The following is an 11,043-nucleotide window of genomic DNA, read 5'->3' as shown; positions in this document are numbered from 1 at the left end:
TTGCATTTAGGTCTATCTTCTCAGGCTCTGGGTAGGAGGCGGTGGCAGGGTGATTTGAAGTATTTAATAACAAAGATGCCTCAGGGGCTGGCCAATGAGAACAGACTTTGACCCAGTCTGGATGGGTGCTGGCGATAGCTCTCAGCTTGGCCCTGCCTATGAGTAGACACCTTAGGACGGCCCCAGAAGAGGCAAAGGCTCGGGAGCCAGTCCTCATCCATAGCCCAACCGGGATTCGGTGCCTATCTCTCTTTTTCTTTCAGCTTCTCCTCCCTTGCCCAGCTCCTGTCACCCTGCTGCCTGATACTGGGGATGGTTCAGGAGAGGGGGTCCCAGGAACAAGCAGAGAAGGCCAAACTCTAGGCAGTCATCCTGAGCCAGCCATGCCGGGGAGGGCAGTCAGGGAGAGCAGAGAGGTGAAGGTGGAGGGCAGGTGAATCCATGTCCCAACAAGGCACATAGGGCCAAACTGAAGGGTACCAGGGACAGTGGAGTGGGGGTGGGGGCTCAGACATGGAGTTTGGGGAGAGGACAGCCAGGCTTCACTGTGGAGCAGAGTTCAGAGCCCTGGATTCCACTGGCCGAGTCAGGCAGGTCTGCAGGTGGGGCCTAACTCTGCCAGCCCTGGACACCCCTCTGATCAGAGAAGCATGGCCTAGGAGAGGTCTGAGGGCCTCACGGTCAGTTCCTTTGCCCCTGCTCCAGTCTTCACTTGAGAAAACAGGTCCAGAGAGGGCAGTGACTTGTTCCAGGCCACAGAGCAGTGAGTGGCAGAGACCTGGCCATCACCTGGCTATTCTGACCCTGACTCTGGAGCTCTTCTCAGTACAGTTTTTTTCTCTCTCTCTATCTCTCTCTTTGTCTCTGTCTCTCTCTCTCTCTCTCTCTTCCCTCCTCCCCCTGTCTTGCACTCACTCTCCTCTGGGGTCTCCTCTGGGTCACGGCCAAGACCTCCATGACCTGGCTCTGCCTCATGTCATCAGCTACTTGCTGCTAAATGGGACTCTTCAATCACTTGCTGAGCAAGCCAGAGGCGCAGCAAACACATATCAGACCACGGGAGAAGACGTGCATAGGTAGCATCAGAGCATCCTGCACTGAGCCTGACTCTGCCACTCTGTGCTACATGCCCGGTTATGTCATGAGACCTCTCTGGTCTCAGCAGGTTCATCTGTGAAATGGGGCTGCCAGGAGGCTCTGATGAGACAGTGTGTGTGTATCTTCCAAAAAGTGGTAGCCATCAGTGTTGCTCTTACTACAAATGCAGAGTCCCTGGCTTCAGAGTGTTGAACAGGAATCCCCACTGCATGGGCCAAGTGCTTTGCTTTGTATCTGGCAGGATGCTATGGTGAGGGCTGTGCTGCCAGCAGTGTCCTTGGAGCTGGACAGTGAACCCAAAGGCCTCAGCCTCAGAGGATGCACCTGGCTTTGGGTAGGGGGGCAGTTGGCATGGTTCTCTCACCTGCCCTGCCCCTTCCCTCTCACTGCTCCACTCAGGCTCTAGGGCCTGAGGTCTGCACCCCTGACCCTGGCCTGAGGCCAGTGGGTGACCAGGCATGCACAGAGAGCATGGCACCTCTGTGCGGAAACAGGCAGGGGTCCAGGAATGGACCTAGTCTCCGGGAAACAGCTGAGCTGCCTTGTCACTGTGGATGAACCACACAGGGCGTGACCTGACAAGTAATCATATCATCAGCACCTTTCGTTGTACAGTGCATTCCCTTTTTAGGCTCACTCTCCAGTTGACAGGGCACGCTCATAGCCTCATCTGATGCACGCAATCAGCCCTGTGTGGCTGTGAGCTCTTTATTTATGCATGCTTGCCTAGCTTTTAATTACATTGTCCAGAGCGTCTGTATCAGTTAGAAAACACCTCCTATCTCAACCTCACACACATCCTTAACTGAGTTGCAATTGAAATCACCGACCGACGTGCAAACCAGAATTCAACAATGTTGTTGGGGTAGGTGGCGACTGGTCTAAAGTCACACAACAGGCGGCTGACTTAGGAGCCTTCTCAGGTCTTTGGGCTCCTATTTCATTGATATCAAGAGAGAGATATAGAAAACATTCAATAAAATTTCCCCAGAGTGAATATGATGTTTTATTTCAAGGCGGTCTGGTTTTTCTGATCTTTTTGTACTTTCCAGATATGCTATCTGACTATCTCATTCACATATACACATCAATTAATCAACGAAGAGATAACGATGGAACGTGGCATACATAGCCAATCCAATCTTAAGGCTCAGGCCTATCTAGAAAGGAGCAGGGGTGGCGGAAGCGGCTGGAACAAAGAGTGGATAACAGGCACAGTTCCTGAGGAGCTCACATCCAGCTGTGAAGAGACCTTGCCCCCTCGCTCCCAGCAACTGCACTGGGATAGCAGGAGTGGGTGTGGGCAGGGTTTCAGGTTTTGGGGAAGAGGAGAAATCACTGAGGGCTGTGGTGACCAGGAGAGGCTTTGGGGCAGATTTGGATTTGATGGGCAGAAAAAGGAGGAAGGAGGGCAATGGGTATCTTAGGGCCGTGTTTAGTGTATCCATGGCATGATCTGGGGACAGCCTGGGCCGCATCTGAGCAGAGTGCAAGGATCCTGTAAGGAAAGTTACTAGGAATGTGCTAAACAATGTTAGTTCTTGCTGATAAGGGGTTCTAGATAATTATTTCACTTAAGAAAAGAATGCTAAAAAGGAACAGAAATCGATCAGACCAACTTAGAAAATACCTTAAAACAACTTGAAAAATATTACATATATGTTTTATAAAGTTATCTAAAAATCGTATCAAGAATTTTTTAGTCACACCTTTAGCACTAAATTGGCTTATGGGATCCATCTCCCTTGGGCAGAATGGCTTTTGGCCCAGAAAACACTTTGTTCTTGGCCAAAGGGGCTGGTAAGTCTGGACAGGTGCTGCTCATCCACACAGAGATGCCGGATCCCCTTCCATCTCTGAGTCTAGATTTCCTCATTTACAAAAGTAGGAATAGTAAGCTGGGCGCGGTGGCTCATGCCTGTAATCCCAGCACTTTGGGAGGCTGAGGCGGGCAGATCACGAGGTCAGGAGATCGAGACCATCCTGGCTAACACGGTGAAACCCCGTCTCTACTAAAAATACAAAAAAAAAAAAAAAAAAAATTATCCGGGTGTGGTGGTAGGCACCTACAGTCCCAGCTACTCAGGAGGCTGAGGCAGGAGAATGGCGTAAACCCTGGAGGTGGGGCTTGCAGTGAGCTGAGATCGCACCACTGCACTCCAGCCTGGGCAACAAAGTGAGACTCCGTCTCAAAAAAAAAAAAAAAAAAAGTAGAAATAGTTAAGATTGACTGTGTTTTCCTTTCCCCGCTCCCTACTCTCTTTTGTTTCCTTCCATTCTTTCTTTCCATTCTTAACACAATTCACCATGGGAAAAATCACTTAATTAATAAATTAATTAATTCATTCATAGACATCTAGAAGCCCTGCACTGTGCTTAACACTACAGAGATTTAAAAAAAAATACAAGGTCAATCCTTGCCCCCATGCTTACAGTCTCCCTGGGAAAATAGGGCTGAAACACAAGACAATCAGAAGACGTCAGTTAATGGGAGGCCAAGAAATCCACCAACAGCCACTGCCTTGGGCATTCAGAGCTGGGAGGGCACAGCAGGGCTGGAGCAGGGGCCAGGCTCCAGGGGGAAGGCCTGGCCAGGACTGGGCCCTTAGAGGCAGTGGGGTGGGCCTGTGGTTTGGAGCTGGAAGGCCTGGGCTTTAGCCTCCCTGGGAAGCCTGTGTGGACCTTGGGTAAGCCATTTTCCACTCTGACCATTGTCTCCTTCCGTAGGAGTCAGCACCTTTCTATCCACGACTGTGTTGCAGGGTGTGTGTGAGGCCTTAAAGAAGACAGCATGCCTTGAACAGTTGTACAGATGCTTATTAAGCTGTGATCTGGGACAGGCTCCTGAAACAGTCCAAGCCTCCTGTATTTAATGGGCTACTGGTGATGCCAATCTCATGAGGCTGTGTGAGGACTGAATAAGAGAATGCATAGAGACAGATCAGCATGGGGGCTAGTGGGCACTAAATGCTCAGTGAACGATGGTTGCTACCATCAGCCAGGTTATTGATAGGGCTGTGTGAAAAGAGCTCCAATTCAGGCAGCCAGAAGGAAGGGCTTCTCCATTTCTCAACCAGGGCTGGGGAAGACACGCCCTTCTAGATGTCATCATGGGCAGGTGTCCAATTAACTGACCTCTAGGCATTGTGGCTAGAACTTAGGCTCTACAACCTGCACAGACTTCCTGGCAAGGGAAAGAGTAGGGAAGTGTCCATCAGGGCTCTGCAGTATCTAGGGTGATGAGCTGCCCCATTTTGCCCAGGACTGAGGGTTCCCTGGCATATGGAACTTTCGGAACTAAAGCCAGAAAATTCCTGGGGAAACCAAGAAAATTGGTCACCCTAGCCATATTTTCTGGGCCAATTCAAGAGCCTTCTGTGTCTCCCTGGCCGCAAGACCCTTGCCTTCCTGCAACAACCAAGTTTACCCTTCCATCTTCTGGGAGCACCCCAGAGACCTCCTCTACTCCCTCGAGCCCATAAAAGAAGTCGAAGTTGGAGGAAGTCAAGACAGTGGCTGAACTCTCATGCTTGCTTAATGCGGAGGCTGAGGTCTGGGCTCAAATGACAGGTCCCTTTGAAGAACTGACAGGGACTTGGTCTTCCCAGTGATGTAGGGTGGTGGAGGTGAGTCTTAACATAGCAACGGGGCTCCTATTTTATGAGACTGGTAAATTTTCACAGAAAACTAAATAACAGGTTAATGAGGGGTTTTAATAGAAAGTGGTGTTAACTTTAATGAGGAGAAAACACTTTGTAAAGGCCAACCAACGCCCACTGGGGCAGAGATATAAATCTGGGGTAAGGAGCTGCTTCTCTGCTTTGGGGTGTCTGGTCTCAGAGACCTATCAATTGCATCTGAGTTGCAGGGTCCATGGCTTCCAAATGCCTCAAGGCCGGCTTCTCTTCTGGATCTCTCAAGAGCCCAGGAGGGGCCAGTGGGGGCTCCACTCGCGTGTCTGCAATGTACTCCAGCAGCTCTTGCAAGCTCCCGAGTCTCTCCCGTGTGGCCAGAAGTTTCTCTGCCTGCTCAGTGGGTCTGGGCAGAAGCAGCTACAGGGCCACCAGCTGCCTCCCTACTCTCTGCCTCCCTGCCGGAGGCTTCGCTACCAGCTACAGTGTGGGTGGGGGCTGGTTTGGGGAGGGCATCCTCACTGGCAATGAGAAGGAGACCATGCAATCCCTGAACGACCGCCTGGCCAGCTACCTGGAGAAGGTGCGTCAGCTGGAGCAGGAGAACGCCAGCCTGGAGAGCCGCATCCGTGAGTGGTGTGAGCAGCAGGTCCCCTACATGTGCCCTGACTACCAGTCCTACTTCCGGACCATCGAGGAACTCCAGAAGAAGGTAAGAGGTTCAGAGCAGCTTTGGATTCCCAGGAACTTGGTGTCACCAGCATTCATTGGTAGTTCTGTTCCCATAGGGCATGTTGGAAGTCACCAAGCATGTTCATCTCTACGGCCTCATTTGCTCCTCCCAATAACCCTATGAGGGAGGTATCATTAGCCCATTATACAGATGAGAACACTGAGGTTCAGCCTGGGTAAGTGACCCAGATGGCAGTTACTGGAGCCAGCGCTTGAACTTCAGGTCTATGAATGAACTCTGTGACCTTTGGTACTATTGCCCACTCCTCTGAGTCTTCTGAGTCTTCATTCCCTCTTTTATTTAAAGTCAGGGGATTGGGTTTGATGTATTTAGTGCAGCGCAGTTCAGGCTTCCCATAAGTAACTCAGGGAAGAAAATGCCTGCCAGAGAAGTTTCTTTCTTGCCAAGGGCCCATATCCGCTTCTTGCCTGGCTCAAAGTTATAGCTGGCTCCTGTGAGGGACCATTTACGACCAGAGAATCCTGGGGTATGTTGTTGGCAATGAACTGCCCTGGGCCCCCAGTAGGCCTGGGAGATAGGGAGATTGGAAGAAGCCTCGTTTCATCATGCCAGGCCTTTCCTGTTGCATTTTCATGCAGCTATCTAACCTGAGTCACAGGTCACAGATACACTGCACTGGAAGAAACCCTGGACTTTCCATAGTTGATCCCTAGAGCCTGCCCATAACCCTCCAATGCACATGGAGTAGCAGAGGTCCAGGATGGGTGACTTTCTCCCTCCAGAGTCAGCCCTTTCAGCTTTACAGAGCTCCAACAAGCGGAATGTCCTTTCTTGCAATGAAATAACTTCTTTATATCTCCAGACTCTATGCAGCAAGGCTGAGAATGCCAGGCTGGTGGTGGAGATTGACAATGCCAAATTGGCTGCAGATGACTTCAGGACCAAGTGAGTTGTCCTGTTTGTCATGTGGTTGGGGGGCTGCTAGAACTGGACACAGGTGATGCCTGGGCTCAGGGTTTTGGCTGTACTCTGTCGCTGGGGCATAAAAGCAGGACTTACAGCACCTGGACAGTCTGAGGGCAGGCCTGACTTAGATGCAAAAAGGAAATGCAGACTCAGGTGCCCTGTTCTATGCCTGCAGGTATGAGACGGAGGTGTCCCTGAGGCAGCTGGTGGAGTCAGACATCAACGGTCTGCGCAGGATCCTGGATGACCTGACCCTGTGCAAGTCTGACCTGGAGGCCCAGGTGGAGTCCCTGAAGGAGGAGCTGCTCTGCCTGAAGAAGAACCATGAGGAGGTGAGCATGGGGGAAGAGGTGAACATGGCACAGCAGGTGAGCATGGGGGAGGAGGTGAACATGGGGAGGAGGTGGGCATGGGGGTGAGGTGAGCATAGGGGGAGGTGAACATGAGGGAGCAGGTGTGCATAGGGAGGAGGAGGTGAGCATGGGGAGCAGGTGAGCATAGAGAGCAGGTGAGCATGCGGAGGAGGTGAGCATGGGGAGGAGGTGAGCATGGGGAGGAGGTGAGCATGAGGAGGAGGTGAGCATGGGGAGGAGGTGAACATTAGGAGGAGGCGAACCTTGGAGGCAGCCCTCTGGGAATTAGTACTCACTCTGGTCTGTGCCATAGGAAGTGAACGCACTGCGCTGCCAGCTTGGTGACCGGCTCAATGTTGAGGTGGACGCTGCCCCACCTGTTGACCTGAACCGAGTTCTGGATGAGATGAGGTGCCAGTATGAAACCCTGGTGGAGAATAACCGCCGGGATGCTGAAGACTGGTTTGACACCCAGGTAGGTACCTGGAAACAGTGCAACAGGGGTATATGGTGGCTCACATGGAAGTGACCCTGGGGCTCTGAATCAAGAAATCTAACTTTGAGTCCCATCTCTGTTTTGACCTTGCTGACAAGGTCAAAACAGACCCACTTCAATTGACCTTGCTGACAAGGTCAAGACAGACCCACTTCAATTGACCTTGCTGACAAGGTCAAAACAGACCCACTTCAATTGACCTTGCTGACAAGGTCAAAACAGACCCACTTCAATTGACCTTGCTGACAAGGTCAAAACAGACCCACTTCAATTGACCTTGCTGACAAGGTCAAGACAGACCCACTTCAATTGACCTTGGTGACAAGGTCAAAACAGACCCACTTGGGCAGGTTGCTGTCCTCTGAGCAACAATGCCCTTCAGTATAAAATAAATGAGTGGGACTGGGGAATAGGGAAGGTCTTTCTTGGCTCATGACTAACTGGCCTCTGTAGCTCTCTGAAGCCAAGTTCCTGGTGTGGCTGACCAGCTCCTCTGTGTGTATGTTTCAGACTGAGGAGCTGAACCAGCAGGTGGTGTCCAGCTCAGAGCAGTTGCAGTCTTGCCAGGCAGAGATCATCGAGCTGAGACGCACAGTCAGCGCCCTGGAGATTGAGCTGCAGGCCCAGCACAGCACGGTGAGCCCCAAGGCAGGGTGGAGCTGCCTCTGGACCAAGCCAAGGAGCACACGAGCTCCCCAGCGTCCATGCTTTGACTACACAGGCAGACTCCAGGGGTTCATGTTCTTGAGCACCAGGGGTTCTCTATGCAGAAAAGAGGGAATGAGGGACAAGCCCTAGTCACAAATCCGCCAGTGGTAAAAGACAAGAGACCTGTAGCAACTGACATGTCCGACAGTAGGTCCTATATTTGTGTAAGCAAATACATCTTCTGAGTAATTATCAGTTACTCAGAGATGACACTAACAGGGAGATACTTTCTAGATCAAAGAAGCCACAGGGGCTAATTAGCTCATCTCAAGTGAGACGTCTGATTGTGGTTCATCCTAGCTCAAACCCTGATTCTCCGAGCTTCTGTTCTTGGATTCTGAGGCCTCACTGAGACCCAGCTGAATCTTCCTTGCTCCTTCTCTGACCTCTAGCCTTTTTCCTCCCTACACAACTCTTGCCCTCACAGAGAGATGCTTTGGAATCCACCCTGGCAGAGACGGAGGCCCGTTACAGCTCGCAGCTGGCCCAAATGCAGTGCATGATCACCAACGTGGAGGCCCAGCTGGCCGAGATCCGGGCTGACCTGGAGCGGCAGAACCAGGAGTACCAGGTGCTGATGGACGTCCGGGCCCGGCTGGAGTGTGAGATCAACACGTACCGGGGCCTGCTGGAGAGTGAGGACAGCAAGTGAGTATCACTGCATGTGCTCTTGTCTTCTCACTGCAATCTACCAAGTTCTGGGAAGACAGCATGGTGCCTAGAAAGAGCCTGGCATTCGGGGTCCGGAGTCCTGGTCACTTAGTTCTGGTCTTCCTGCAAACTCATCACGTGACTCCAGCAAGCCCCCTTCCTCTCAGGGCCTGTTTTCCTTTTGGTAAAACAAGGGGGCAGGATCAAGGTGATTTTTAAGGTGCTTCCTAGTTTGCATAGTCTAGGATCTACTTTGAGTTACTGCAAACAGCAACTGGAAAATCATAGTAATCTGACTGTTTTCTTTCTTCTAGGCTCCCCTGTAACCCATGTGCACCTGACTACTCACCCTCCAAGTCATGCCTTCCCTGTCTTCCTGCGGCCTCCTGCGGTCCTAGTGCAGCCCGCACAAACTGCAGCCCCCGCCCCATTTGTGTGCCCTGCCCAGGGGGCCGGTTCTGAGAGCGGGTGACCCAGAAGGCCATGGCTATTTTCTCCAGGGCTTGAACTTGGCCTCTACCCAACCTTAATCCTTGTAGCCCAATCCCCTCTCTTTGTGCAGAGCCCAGGCCCAGGGTCTGACTGAAAAGGCTCACTGCAAATATATGCCTTAAAGTTTCTCAGAACCTGTCACAAAGGCCGGCTGCCCCTTAAAGTCTCAACTCCTCATCATTTCAGTGGGTGCCAGGGTCTCTGTTCTCAGGCTGCCTCCTGGGTCAGGTTTTCCTTCTGGGTGCTGTTCCGGTGGATTCTGAAATGCAGTAGAGGGCTTTTGTTGGCAGAACAATAAAGTGCATTTGCTCAGGCCCTTATGCCTAACTTGCGCCATTCTGGTATTGTTGGCTTGTGTCTCTGCTGTGTCCAGGGGGTGACTGTTGGGCAGACGAATGGGAGACGTGTGACCAAATATGACCCTTTGGATGACAGGGTCACTACGCCCCCGTTTGGGGTGGGTCGAGGCCTACAGTGAGAGCTTTTGCTTGGCTTCCCCAATGAAGACCTTTCTCCAAGATTCCAGTGTGGTGCCAGGTGTTTCTAGACCTCTCTGGAATCCCTCTTAGTATACGTGGTCACTTGGGGATCCCAGAGTGGGAGGGACAAAACTGAGATGGAAACTGAGATCAGCATAACAGGGAGGGTTTTAGGCCACTTTATCAGCCTCTTGTCTGTGGTCCTTGTAAGACCGGCGATAGGGTGTCTCCCTCCCAGGGTACTTTCAGGGGTAAATTTACATAAGCCCCCTTCCATTGCAGCCCTTTCATGCAGCCCTCCAAGTTCAGCAACCCCCTTAACAACCGGCAACCCGTCAGAAGCAGGAGACGGAGAGTGCGCTCGCCTTCTATCCCGAACGCTAAGGCTCTTGTCCTTAGGAGGCTCGTGCGTGTCCTCCTGTGCTCTTGGCATCTGGAAAGGTGTACAACGAGCCCTCCGCAGATGGGTGTGAGAGTTCCCAGCAGCTTGACCCAAAGGCTCTCATCTATGTCCAGAATGTCCTCCCCAAACAGGCAAGGCAAATAGCAAGTTCCCTTAATCCCAGTGGGAAAGGGAGAAGGGCTAAGACCAAAGTTTCTGAGCAAAAAACGAGGATGTGCATTCCCAGTTGGCATGTGCTCCTCATAAGATGCTGAGAGCACCTGCTAAGGAGCTTCAGTGATGTTAAGAGAGCTGTAGCCATGTCCAAGGGGGAGAGCAGGTGGCTGGAAGATGCTGACTAAGGCAAGCCGGAGACCCTTGTTCCTTAAGGACATCTGCTATTGTTCACTCTGATTTGAACACAGAATCCTCTCCTTTCTAGCCCCCTGCAAAGAAGGCCTGGGCCTTTGGTTGCTCCCAGCCCCACCTTGCTCCTGGTATCTGGCATCACCTCCGTGTTGGTCTTTTTGGAACCCCTTGGCTAATTTTGGTGAGGCTTAGGCACCGGAAAGGGGTGGTCGCCTCAGGATCATTCACTTCATTCAACAAACCCTTACAAAGCACGCCCCTGTGCCGGGGGTGTGTTAGCTGCCAGGGGAGGACTGGTCTGTCTAGGACGGGGGCCTTGAGATGGGACTGGAAGGATGCTCACTTGTCACTTTTTTTCTTTCCTATCTCAGTGGTGTCAGGAGACTGGCTGAAGGGGAACTTGACATTAGTGCAATAAACGTGGGCTCCGAATGTGGAGTCAGATGGACCTGGATTCAAATCCCCACCCACCACTAACTACATGTGGGAGCTTTAGCAGGTCATTGTCCCTTTCTGAGCCTCAGTTAAACAGAGAACATGACACTTATGCTGTGAAGTGAGACCGAGAATGCTTTGCCCAGCATATGCAGGGCATTTGAAGATGGGTTGTCACTACCAACGCTCCCTTCCAGCTGGACGACTGGATTTCTATGAGGCCGGGCATCCACATTTCCCTGGCCAGGGTTTCATTTCTGACGTTCCTTCGGTAAACCAGGCCAGCTA

The 11,043-nt window shown here is 51.8% G+C and overlaps 1 protein-coding gene across 1 annotated transcript; it reads left to right on the top strand.

Annotated features, from left to right (window-relative positions):
• Positions 1–4,917: 4,917 nt before the first annotated feature.
• On the top strand, positions 4,918–9,406 carry KRT35 (keratin 35). The gene is made up of 7 exons (XM_055256392.1): positions 4,918–5,442; positions 6,287–6,369; positions 6,566–6,722; positions 7,057–7,218; positions 7,750–7,875; positions 8,375–8,595; positions 8,913–9,406. The coding sequence occupies exons 1-7, from the start codon at positions 4,972–4,974 to the stop codon at positions 9,058–9,060; spliced, it is 1,368 nt and encodes a 455-aa protein (XP_055112367.1). The 5' UTR covers positions 4,918–4,971; the 3' UTR covers positions 9,061–9,406.
• Positions 9,407–11,043: the final 1,637 nt, after the last annotated feature.

Source organism: Symphalangus syndactylus, chromosome 20 (assembly GCF_028878055.3).
Source record: "Symphalangus syndactylus isolate Jambi chromosome 20, NHGRI_mSymSyn1-v2.1_pri, whole genome shotgun sequence".
NCBI lineage: Eukaryota > Metazoa > Chordata > Mammalia > Primates > Hylobatidae > Symphalangus > Symphalangus syndactylus.
The sequence above is the reverse complement of the archived record's forward strand: the minus strand, read 5'-3'. Positions and strand labels throughout refer to the sequence as shown.

Bases quoted from the DNA above. Each gene is read 5' to 3' on its own strand.
- KRT35 (XM_055256392.1), top strand. From the start codon at position 4,972: ATGGCTTCCAAATGCCTCAAGGCCGGCTTCTCTTCTGGATCTCTCAAG. The intron at 5,443-6,286 runs GTAAGAGGTTCA...TTATATCTCCAG, and splicing joins TCGAGGAACTCCAGAAGAAG to ACTCTATGCAGCAAGGCTGA. The intron at 6,370-6,565 runs GTGAGTTGTCCT...CTATGCCTGCAG, and splicing joins GCAGATGACTTCAGGACCAA to GTATGAGACGGAGGTGTCCC.